The 12,531-nt window shown below is 40.9% G+C and overlaps 1 protein-coding gene across 4 annotated transcripts in view; it reads right to left on the reverse strand.

Annotated features, from left to right (window-relative positions):
* The window catches only part of LATS1 (large tumor suppressor kinase 1), a 66,129-nt gene that overhangs the window by 35,091 nt on the left and 18,507 nt on the right, over positions 1 to 12,531 (reverse strand). For 3 of the 4 annotated variants that reach the window (XM_054491985.2, XM_063667105.1, XM_063667102.1), the window contains exon 3: positions 1,649 to 1,796. The exons of the other annotated variant lie outside the window; for it this stretch is intronic. In XM_054491985.2, the coding sequence (XP_054347960.1) occupies positions 1,649 to 1,796 (148 nt within the window). The remainder of the gene's footprint in view (positions 1 to 1,648; positions 1,797 to 12,531) is intronic. 4 annotated transcript variants of the gene reach the window in all.

Below are 12,531 nucleotides of genomic sequence, written 5' to 3' on the forward strand. Positions count from 1 at the left end.
TTCAAGACCAGCATGGCCAAGATGGTGAAACCCCATCTCTACTAAAAATACAAAAATTAGCCGGGCACGGTGGCAGGCGCCTATAATCCCAGCTACTCAGGCTGCCGCAGGAGAATCGCGTGAACCCGGGGGGTGGAGGTTGCAGTGAGCCAAGATTGTGCCACTGCACTCTGGCCTGGGTGACAGAGTAAGACTCCATCTCAAAAACAAACAAACACCAAAACAAACCAATAAACAAATGCAGTGATCAAAGAAATGCAAATGTAAAATAAGATAGTGTTTCCATAACCATTAAACAGACAAAAATAATAATACCAAGGCTTTACAAACATAGGCATTCTCATAGTAAACTGACAGGGAGACTATAAATTGGTACTACTGGCTGGGCGCGGTGGCTCACACCTGTAATCCCAGCACTTTGGGAGGCTGAGACAGGCAGATCACTTGAGGTCAGGAGTTCAAGACCAGCCTGGCCAACATGGTGAAACCCCGTCTCTACTAAAAATACAAAAAATTAGCCAGGCATAGTGGCGGGCACCTGTAATCCCAGCTACTTGTGGGCTGGGGCAGGAGAACTGCTTGAACCTGGGATGCAGAGGTTGCAATGAGCTGAGAACATGCCACTGTACTCCAGCCTGGGCAACAGAGTGAAACTCCATCTCAAAAAAAAAAAAAATAATAAAGTAATAAATTGGTATTATCTTTCTAGACAGCAATATCTATGAAAAGCCTTAACGTTTTTTAAGTTTTCTAAAACTTACTTTTAGGAAATCATTAGGTATGTACAAAGATTTAGCTATAAAGGGTAATTACTGCAGTGCTGTCTATAATGGCAAATAATAAAGGAAACAAAGCTGATGCCCAAAAATGGGAGATTAGTTAAATAAAGTATATGATACATCTTTTTTGTTTGTTTGTTTGTTTTGAGACAGGGTCTGGCTCTGTTGCCCAGGCTGGAGTGCAGTGGCAGGGTCACCCGGGCTTAGGCAATCCTCCCACATCAGTCTCCCACAGTATTGAGCTTACAGGTGTGAGCCACTGCAGTCAGCAAATAAGTCTATTTAATGTGGCTAGTAAAATCATTCTGTAGAAAATTTAATAACAAGTAAAATTGTGCATGCTATATTCAGTGAAAAAACTAGGTTTTAGTATGTTCCCATTTTTTGCTTAAACAACAAGAATCAAAATACGCACAGAGAAACCTATTCTGGTTTCCCACAGGAAAAAAGACTGGGAAACAAAATACACCAAAATATTGTTATTAACAGCGACGTTTGTATTTGCTTTCTAAATATTCTATGTGGATCATATTTTACTCCCATAATATGAAAAAAATATATAAAAAGAAAAAAGAGTAGTCTGAATGATGGGATTTGGAGGGAAAATAGACATATTTCAGCTGCAGTATTACCCGTCAAATAGATCTCAATCTAGACTGCTGCTTACCATAATTATCTGTTAACTTTTAAATGTGAGGACCCCATCCTTAAATTCATTTTGGTATAACATTATAATATTACCTTAATTTGAGACTTTCATTTACTGGGATGCTTTTACAATTTCTAAGAAGGAAGATTTGATAGACTTCAGTATTTTTAAACTACACAGTAAAAGAAGAAATGAGAAAATGAAATATCTGATTAATCACCTGGTTTCATGCTGGCATTAATAGGTCTAGCAGCTGCTGCAGCCATCTGCTCTCGTCGAGGATCTTGGTAACTCATTTTACTAATGAATTCAATTGCTGCTTCTATACTTCTGTTGTTAGTTTTCTGAAGAGCTTGTATAACCATATCCTGATATGAAGTTTAAAAAAAAAGAAACAAAATTTAAATCTTATAATAATACAAGGGAAAGAATACTATGAGTTCCACTAGCGAAATCCATAATTATGAAGAACAGGGCCCCAAACCATGATATTAATGTTCTGTTTGTAGCTACTAAAAACCCCGCACAAAATCTCAACTTAAACAGGCAGGGCGCAGTGGCTCAAGCCACTTTGGGAGGCCGAGGTGGGCAGATCACTTAAGACCAGGAGTTCAAGACCAGCCTGACCAACACGGTGAAACCCAGTCTCTGCAAAAAAAACACAAAAATTAGCTAGGTGTGCTGGCGCACGCTTGTAATTCCAGCTACTCAGGAGGCTGAGACATGAGAATTGTTTGAACCCGGGAGGAGTATGCTGCAGCGAGCTGAGATGACCACTGTATTCCAGCCTGGGCAACAGAGGGAGATGCTGTCTTGGAAAAAAAAAAAAAAAAAAAAAAGAAAGAAAGAAAACAAAACCCTCAAATCTTCCAAATGTTTCTTTAGCATTTTCATCTTTATGTAACGTATTTCTATTTCCTCCTAGGATTAACGTCTTTTTTTAAAGTATTTTTAAATTTTTATTTTGTTCAACACACCATCGTTGGCTTGAATTAGGATTAACAACTTCTTTGGGTACAATCATAGCAACATGATTCTGATTACTTCTAATTCTTTTTACTTTTTTTTTTCTGAGATGGAGTTTCGCTCTTGTTGCCCAAGTTGGAGTGCAATGGTGCGATCTTGGCTCACTGCAACCTCTGCCTCCTGGGCTCAAGCGATTCTCCTGTCTCAGCCTCCCAAGTAGCTGGGATTACAGGCGCGCTCCACTATGCCCGGTTTATTTTTTATACTTTTAGTAGAGACAGCATTTTACCATGTTGGCCAGGCTGGTCTCAAACTCCTGACCTCAGGTGATCCACCCACCTCGGCCTCCCAAAGTGCTGGGATTACAGGCGTGAGCCACCGCTCCCAGCTTTCTAATTCTTATATAAACAATCAGAGACTATCAGATTGTTAAAAAGGTAGCAATCAAAATATCAGAAACAACTCTTTTGGGCTGAGTGCGGTGGCTCACACCTGTAATCCCAGCACTTTGGGAGGCCGACGCGGATAGATTACCTGAAGTCAGGAGCTCCAGACCAGTCTGACCAACATGGTAAAACCCCATCTCTACTAAAAATATAAAATTGTCTGGGTGTGGTGGTGCATGTCTATAATCCCAGCTGTTTGGGAGGCTGAGGCAGGAGAACCCGGGAGGTGGAGGTTGCAGTGAGTACAGATCACGCCACTGCACTCCAGCCTGGGCAACAAGAGTAAAACTCCATCTAAAAAAAAAAAAAGAACTACTTTTTTATATGAGTATTTTAGTAGTTTATTAAGCACATTTGCCATTGTGTTTAGTAGTTCTGGCTCTTATCCTCTTAGAGATTACGTTTTCAGAGAACTATATTACAGGAATACAAATATCAGACGAAAGAAGATACTTAGACTATATATGATTATGTGATAAAGACTTTAGGAGGCTATATAGTACGATGAAAAAAACAGAGGATTTGGAATCAGACAGATGTGAGTTTGAGTTCCAGCAGCTCTGTAAAGTAGAGTGACACCTGGCAAGTTATTTCACATTTCAGAGGCTCAGTGTCTTTGCCTGTAATAGGCTCATAGGGTTGATGTGAGGATTAAATAAGAAAACATGTAAGGTACCAAGCACAGTGCCTGGAGCTAAAATGTTGGCTGCTCTCTTCCACTCCTTGTACTTTATGTTTTATGTAAACATAAATCACTCACTATCATGCAGAAAGTATGCTGACATGCATTTTTCAAGAGGGAGGCAATTACTTACTTGTCCTAGAGGATTCAGTATTTCAAATGACATTTTTAAATGAGAAATGGCTTAGTAAGACTAATGGGTGAACAGGCTACTGACAGATGATCCTCCTATATGAAATGATAAGAGAAGAATGTGAGACCAACCAAAGAAAGGATGTGGTAAGAACTTATTGCCTACCTAAGGTCATTTCTCCCTTTCTTGGAAAAAGTTACTGATTTTGTTGGAAGCAGCAAGGGTTGCCATAAAAATTTTGCCATGCCTGCCTTATCTAGGTACTGGTCCTTCCTTGACCCCGTTTCCTAGGCAACAGATATGACACCTGTGCTAGAGCATGTTGCCACCAAGAAGTAAAATTTAAGATATTCATAAGAGTCCTAGCCTCTGAAATCTTTAAGACGTTGAGCTAATCGTAATTAACTGAATCACTATCTTGCTAAAAGCATTATTATTTAGATTTTTGTTAAAACCAAATATGTGCAACTGTAAAATAATAGAAATCACCCACTAAAATTCATCAGGGAGTGTTTAATTTTAAAACTGGTTAAGTCAAGTGAACTCTGTATGTATTTATGCTATTATTACACAGCAGTAACACCTCCATTGGTAAGAAAATTAGCACCCACTACCCTTTTCCAATATTGTGGGAATCATTTTTCTTTCTTTTCTTTCTTTTTTTTTTTTCAGACGGAGCCTCGCTGTTGCCCGGGGTTGGAGTGCAGTGGCGTGATCTCAACTCACTACAATCTCCGCCTCCCGGGTTCAAGCAGTTCTCCTGCCTCAGCCTCCAGAGAAGCTGGCATTTACAGGCGCCCGAAAACACGCCTGGCTAATTTATATTTTTTAGTAAATATATAAAAGGTTTTGCCTTGTTGGCCAGGTTGGTCTCGAACTCCTGACCTCAAGTGATCTACCCACCTTGGCCTCCTGAAGTGCTGGCATTACCGGTGTGAGCCACCACTCCTGGCCCATATTCTTGTTAAATGCACTAGAATTTCAGCCTTGTGATTTTGGTGATTACTATGCTAACCTTTATATTTTAATATTTATTGCTATGTTTTACAATATTTCTTACAGCTGTAAAAACATCAACCAAGCATTCATTAAGTGGAGGTGTTAGTGCCAGTGTGAAAAAGAACATGCTCAAATCAGTAACTTTGGAATGGGAGTCTTTTTTTTCTTTTTCCATTAGAGACAGGGTCTTGCTCTGTTGCCCAGGCTGGAGTGCAGTGGTGCAACCACAACTCATTGCAGTCCCAATCTCTTGGGTTTGAGTGATCCTCCCACCTCAGCCTCCTAAGTGGTTGGGGACTACAAGAACATGCCACCACACCTGGCTGATTTTTAACTTTTATTTGTAGAGACAGGGTCTCACTATGTTGCCCAGGCTGGACTTGAACTCCTGGCCTCAAGCAATCCTCCTGCTTTGGCATCCCAGAGCACTGGAATTACAAGTGTGAACCATCACATCCAGCCAGAAGTCGTTTTTTCTTTTTGAGGCAGAGTCTCACTCTGTCGCCCAGGCTGGGGTGCAATGGTGTGATCTCGGCCCACTGCAACCTCCGCCTCTCAGGTTCAAGTGATGATTCTCCTTCCTCAGCCACCCAAGTAGTTGGGACTACAGGCATGCGCCACCAGGCCCAGCTAATGTTTTATTTTGTAGAGTCGGAGTTTCACCATATTGTCCAGGCTGGTCTTGAACGCCTGGCTTCAAGTGATCCACCCGCCTTGGCCTCCCAAAGTGCTAGGATACAGGTGTGAGCCACTATGCCTGGCCGGAAGTCTTATGTGATAAGAAAATATGTCCACATAATTATGCTTTTGTTTTTCATGCTTATAAGCAAAAATATACCCCAGTGATTGTATTATGTGCTCCAAGAATGCATCAATCCTATTTAACATTTATTCCTATGAGAAAATTAATCTTGAAATATTTGAGCTTTTAATTTTACAGGGTCACCAGAAACATATTCTCAAAAAAAAAGGAACTATCTTGAACTTGGCATAGCTAATAAAAAGAGTAGGTTAGGGTTTCTGAAATGATAAAAAAGAACGAAGTGAAAACTAGATAATAATTTTGAAATACCAAGTTAGGATCTTGAACAAGATAAACTCTACAATATAATGGGATGCTACCAGAATGAGTGATTCAAGGAAGTAGAAGTGGACTGACAGATTCTTTATATCACCATTGGTATAAATAATACCATACTTCTGCACTGTCTGGGAAGTGAGGTGCACCTCTGTCCAGCCACCTCACAGTCTGGGAAGTGAGGAGCGCCTCTGCCTGGCCGCCGCACCATCTGGGAAGTGAGGAGTCCTCTGCCCAGCTGCCCCACTGTCTGGGAAGTGAGGAGCGCCTCTGCCTGGCCACTGTGCAACCCTCCATGTGTGAAGTGACAGCCTTGGGTGTGATCTTTCTGCCCTCCCCAAGTTTGCATTTTGACATTAAAGTTTACTTTTTAATTAAAAAATAAGGGGGGGAGGAGCCAAGATGGCCGAATAGGAACAGCTCCGGTCTACAGCTCCCAGCGCGAGCGACGCAGAAGACGGGTGATTTCTGCATTTCCATCTGAGGTACCGTGTTCATCTCACTAGGGAGTGCCAGACAGTGGGCGCAGGTCAGTGGGTGAGTGCACCGTGCGCCAGCCGAAGCAGGGGCGAGGCATTGACTCACTGGGGAAGCACAAGGGGTCAGGGAGTTCCCTTTCCAGGGGTGACAGACGGCACCTGGAAAATCGGGCCACTCCCACCCGAATACTGTGCTTTTCCGACGGGCTTAGGAAACGGTGCCCCAGGAGAGTATAGCCCGCACCTGGCTCAGAGGGTCCTATGCCCACGGAGTCTCGCTGATTGCTAGCACAGCAGTCTGAGATCAAACAGCAAGTCGGCAGCGAGGCTGGGGGAGGGGCGCCCGCCATTGCCCAGGCTCGCTTAGGTAAACAAAGCAGCCGGGAAGCTTGAACTGGGTGGAGCCCACCACAGCTCAAGGAGGCCTGCCTGCCTCTGTAGGCTCCACCTCTGGGGGCAGGGCACAGACAAACAAAAAGACAGCAGTAACCCCTGCAGACTTAAATGTCCCTGTCTGACAGCTTTGAGGAGAGCAGTGGTTCTCCCAGTACACAACTGGAGATCTGAGAACGGGCTGACTGCCTCCTCAAGTGGGTCCCTGACCCCTGACCCCCGTGCAGCCTAACTGGGAGGCACCCCCCAGCAGGGGCAGACTGATATCTCACACGGCCGGCCAGGTACTCCAACAGACCTGCAGCTGAGGGTCCTGTCTGTTAGAAGGAAAACTAACAGAAAGGACATCCACACCAAAAACCCATCTGTACATCACCATCATCAAAGACCAAAAGTAGATAAAACCACAAAGATGGGGAAAAAACAGAGCAGAAAAACTGGAAACTCTAAAGAGCAGAGTACCTCTCCTCCTCCAAAGGAACGCAGTTCCTCACCAGCAACGGAACAAAGCTGGACGGAGAATGACTTTGATGAGCTGAGAGAAGAAGGCTTCAGACGATCAAATTACTCCGAGCTACGGGAGGATATTCAAACCAAAGGCAAAGAAGTTGAAAACTTTGAGAAAAATTTAGAAGAATGTATAACTAGAATAACCAATACAGAGAAGTGCTTAAAGGAGCTGATGGAGCTGAAAACCAAGGCTCGAGAACTACGTGAAGAATGCAGAAGCCTCAGGAGCCGATGCGATCAAATGGAAGAAAGGGTATCAGCCCTGGAAGATGAAATGAATGAAATGAAGCAAGAAGGGAAGTTTAGAGAAAAAAGAATAAAAAGAAACGAGCAAAGCCTCCAAGAAATGTGGGACTATGTGAAAAGACCAAATCTACGTCTGATTGGTGTACCTGAAAGTGACGGGGAGAATGGAAACAAGTTGGAAAACACTCTGCAGGATATTATCCAGGAGAACTTCCCCAATCTAGCAAGGCAGGCCAACATTCAGATTCAGGAAATACAGAGAACGCCACAAAGATACTCCTCGAGAAGAGCAACTCCAAGACACATCATTGTCAGATTTACCAAAGTTGAAATGAAGGAAAAAATGTTAAGGGCAGCCAGAGAGAAAGGTCGGGTTACCATCAAAGGGAAGCCCATCAGACTAACGGCAGATCTCTCGGCAGAAACTCTACAAGCCAGAAGAGAGTGGGGACCAATATTCAACATTCTTAAAGAAAAGAATTTTCAACCCAGAATTTCATATCCTGCCAAACTAAGCTTCATAAGTGAAGGAGAAATAAAATACTTTACAGACAAGCAAATGCTGAGAGATTTTGTCACCACCAGGCCTGCCCTAAAAGAGCTCCTGAAGGAAGCGCTAAACATGGAAAGGCACAACCGGTACCAGCCACTGCAAAATCATGCCAAAATGTAAAGACCATCGAGACTAGGAAGAGACTGCATCAACTAACGAGCAAAATAACCAGCTAACATCATAATGACAGGATCAAATTCACACATAATAATATTAACTTTAAATGTAAATGGACTAAATGCTCCAATTAAAAGACAGACTGGCAAATTGGATAAAGACTCAAGACCCATCAGTGTGCTGTATTCAGGAAACCCATCTCACGTGCAGAGACACACATAGGCTCAAAATAAAAGGATGGAGGAAGATCTACCAAGCAAATGGAAAACAAAAAAAGGCAGGGGTTGCAATCCTAGTCTCTGATAAAACAGACTTTAAACCAACAAAGATCAAAAGAGACAAAGAAGGCCATTACATAATGGTAAAGGGATCAATTCAACAAGAAGAGCTAACTATCCTAAATATATATGCACCCAATACAGGAGCACCCAGATTCATAAAGCAAGTCCTGAGTGACCTACAAAGAGACTTAGACTCCCACACATTAATAATGGGAGACTTTAATACCCCACTGTCAACATTAGACAGATCAACGAAACAGAAAATCAACAAGGATACCCAGGAATTGAACTCAGCTCTGCACCAAGCAGACCTAATAGACATCTACAGAACTCTCCACCCCAAATCAACAGAATATACATTTTTTTCAGCACCACACCACACCTATTCCAAAATTGACCATATACTTGGAAGTAAAGCTCTCCTTAATAAATGTAAAAGAACAGAAATTATAACAAACTATCTCTCAGATCACAGTGCAATCAAGCTAGAACTCAGGATTAAGAATCTCACTCAAAACCGCTCAACTACATGGAAACTGAACAACCTGCTCCTGAATGACTACTGGGTACATAACGAAATGAAGGCAGAAATAAAGATGTTCTTTGAAACCAACGAGAACCAAGACACAACATACCAGAATCTCTGGGATGCATTCAAAGCAATGTGTAGAGGGAAATTTATAGCACTAAATGCCCACAAGAGAAAGCAGGAAAGATCCAAAACTGACACCCTAACATCACAATTAAAAGAACTAGAAAAGCAAGAGCAAACACATTCAAAAGCTAGCAGAAGGCAAGAAATAACTAAAATCAGAGCAGAACTGAAGGAAATAGACACACAAACAACCCTTAAAAAAATAAATGAATCCAGGAGCTGGTTTTTTGAAAGGATCAACAAAATTGATAGACCGCTAGCAAGATTAATAAAGAAAAAAAGAGAGAAGAATCAAACAGATGCAATAAAAAATGATAAAGGGGATATCACCACCGATCCCACAGAAATACAAACTACCATCAGAGAATATTACAAACACCTCTACGCGAATAAACTAGAAAATCTAGAAGAAATGGATAAATTCCTCAACACATACACCCTCCCAAGACTAAACCAGGAAGAAGTTGAATCTCTGAATAGACCAATAACAGGAGCTGAAATTGTGGCAATAATCAATAGTTTACCAACCAAAAAAAGTCCAGGACCAGATGGGTTCACAGCCGAATTCTACCAGAGGTACAAGGAGGAGCTGGTACCATTCCTTCTGAAACTATTCCAATCAATAGAAAAAGAGGGAATCCTCCCTAACTCATTTTATGAGGCCAGCATCATCCTGATACCAAAGCCTGGCAGAGACACAACAAAAAAAGAGAATTTTAGACCAATATCCTTGATGAACATTGATGCAAAAATCCTCAATAAAATACTGGCAAACAGAATCCAGCAGCACATCAAAAAGCTTATCCACCATGATCAAGTGGGATTCATCCCTGGGATGCAAGGCTGGTTCAATATACGCAAATCAATAAATGTAATCCAGCATATAAACAGAACCAAAGACAAAAACCACATGATTATCTCAATAGATGCAGAAAAGGCCTTTGACAAAATTCAACAACCCTTCATGCTAAAAAGTCTCAATAAATTAGGTATTGATGGGACGTATCTCAAAATAATAAGAGCTATTTATGACAAACCCACAGCCAATATCATACTGAATGGGCAAAAACTGGAAGCATTCCCTTTGAAAACTGGCACAAGACAGGGATGCCCTCTCTCACCACTTCTATTCAACATAGTGTTGGAAGTTCTGGCCAGGGCAATTAGGCAAGAGAAGGAAATCAAGGGTATTCAATTAGGAAAAGAGGAAGTCAAATTGTCCCTGTTTGCAGATGACATGATTGTATATCTAGAAAACCCCATTGTCTCAGCCCCAAATCTCCTTAAGCTGATAAGCAACTTCAGCAAAGTCTCAGGATACAAAATCAATGTACAAAAATCACAAGCATTCTTATACATCAATAACAGACAAACAGAGAGCCAAATCATGAGTGAACTCCCATTCACAATTGCTTCAAAGAGAATAAAATACCTAGGAATCCAACTTACAAGGGGTGTGAAGGACCTCTTCAAGGAGAACTACAAACCACTGCTCAAGGAAATAAAAGAGGATACAAACAAATGGAAGAACATTCCATGTTCATGGGTAGGAAGAATCAATATCATGAAAATGGCCATCCTTCCCAAGGTAATTTACAGATTCAATGCCATCCCCATCAAGCTACCAATGACTTTCTTCACAGAATTGGAAAAAACTACTTTAAAGTTCATATGGAACCAAAAAAGAGCCTGCATCGCCAAGTCAATCCTAAGCCAAAAGAACAAAGCTGGAGGCATCACGCTACCTGACTTCAAACTATACTACAAGGCTACAGTAACCAAAACAGCATGGTACTGGTACCAAAACAGAGATATAGATCAATGGAACAGAACAGAGCCCTCAGAAATAATGCCACGTATCTACAACTATCTGATGTTTGACAAACCTGACAAAAACAAGAAATGGGGAAAGGATTCCCTATTTAATAAATGGTGCTGGGAAAACTGGCTAGCCATATGTAGAAAGCTGAAACTGGATCCCTTCCTTACACCTTATACAAAAATCAATTCAAGATGGATTAAAGACTTAAATGTTAGACCTAAAACCATAAAAACCCTAGAAGAAAACCTAGGCAATACCATTCAGGACATAGGCATGGGCAAGGACTTCATGTCTAAAACACCAAAAGCAATGGCAACAAAAGCCAAAATTGACAAATGGGATCTAATTAAACTAAAGAGCTTCTGCACAGCAAAGGAAACTACCATCAGAGTGAACAGGCAGCCTACAAAATGGGAGAAAATTTTCGCAACCTACTCATCTGACAAAGGGCTAATATCCAGAATCTACAATGAACTCCAACAAATTTACAAGAAAAAAACAAACAACCCCATCAAAAAGTGGGCAAAGGACATGAACAGACACTTCTCAAAAGAAGACATCTATGCAGCCAAAAAACACATGAAAAAATGCTCACCATCACTGGCCATCAGAGAAATGCAAATCAAAACCACAATGAGATACCATCTCACACCAGTTAGAATGGCAATCATTAAAAAGTCAGGAAACAACAGTTGCTGGAGAGGATGTGGAGAAATAGGAACACTTTTACACTGTTGGTGGGACTGTAAACTAGTTCAACCCTTGTGGAAGTCAGTGTGGCGATTCCTCAGGGATCTAGAACTAGAAATTCCATTTGACCCAGCCATCCCATTACTGGGTATATACCCAAAGGACTATAAATCATGCTGCTATAAAGACACATGCACACGTATGTTTATTGCGGCATTATTCACAATAGCAAAGACTTGGAACCAACCCAAATGTCCAACAATGATAGACTGGATTAAGAAAATGTGGCACATATACACCATGGAATACTATGCAGCCATAAAAAATGATGAGTTCACGTCCTTTGTAGGGACATGGATGAAATTGGAAATCATCATTCTCAGTAAACTATCGCAAGAACAAAAAACCAAACACCGCATATTCTCACTCATAGGTGGGAATTGAACAATGAGAACACATGGACACAGGAAGGGGAACATCACACTTCGGGGACTGTTGTGGGGTAGGGGGAGGGGGGAGGGATAGCATTGGGAGATATACCTAATGCTAGATGACGAGTTGGTGGGTGCAGCGCACCAGCATGGCACATGTATACATATGTAACTTACCTGCACGTTGCGCACATGTACCATAGAGCCTAAAGTATAATAATAATAATAATAATAATAATAATAATAATAATAATAAAAAGAAAAAAAAAACTTTCAGTTAAAAAAATAAAAAAATTAAAATAAAAATAAAAATCACTTTGTAAAAAAAAATAAAATTAAATTAAAATAAAATAAAATAAGATAAATAAATAACACCATACTTCATTATTTGGACAAATAGGGAATGATAAATGTCTAAATACTTTCAATAAAGCAATCATGTGACAATTTGAAATGTGTAATTACAATAAAGCTATCATTTGTGTAGTAGCACTTCAATGAAAAAAAGCACAAACATATCTTTGTAATACAAACCAATTATTGTTTTCAATTGTATTCAAATTACCAATAATGGACAGAGCATTGACCAATGCCTTAGATTTCTTAAAACTGTCTTTATTAG

Source organism: Pongo pygmaeus, chromosome 5 (assembly GCF_028885625.2).
Source record: "Pongo pygmaeus isolate AG05252 chromosome 5, NHGRI_mPonPyg2-v2.0_pri, whole genome shotgun sequence".
In the NCBI taxonomy this organism is placed as follows: domain Eukaryota; kingdom Metazoa; phylum Chordata; class Mammalia; order Primates; family Hominidae; genus Pongo; species Pongo pygmaeus.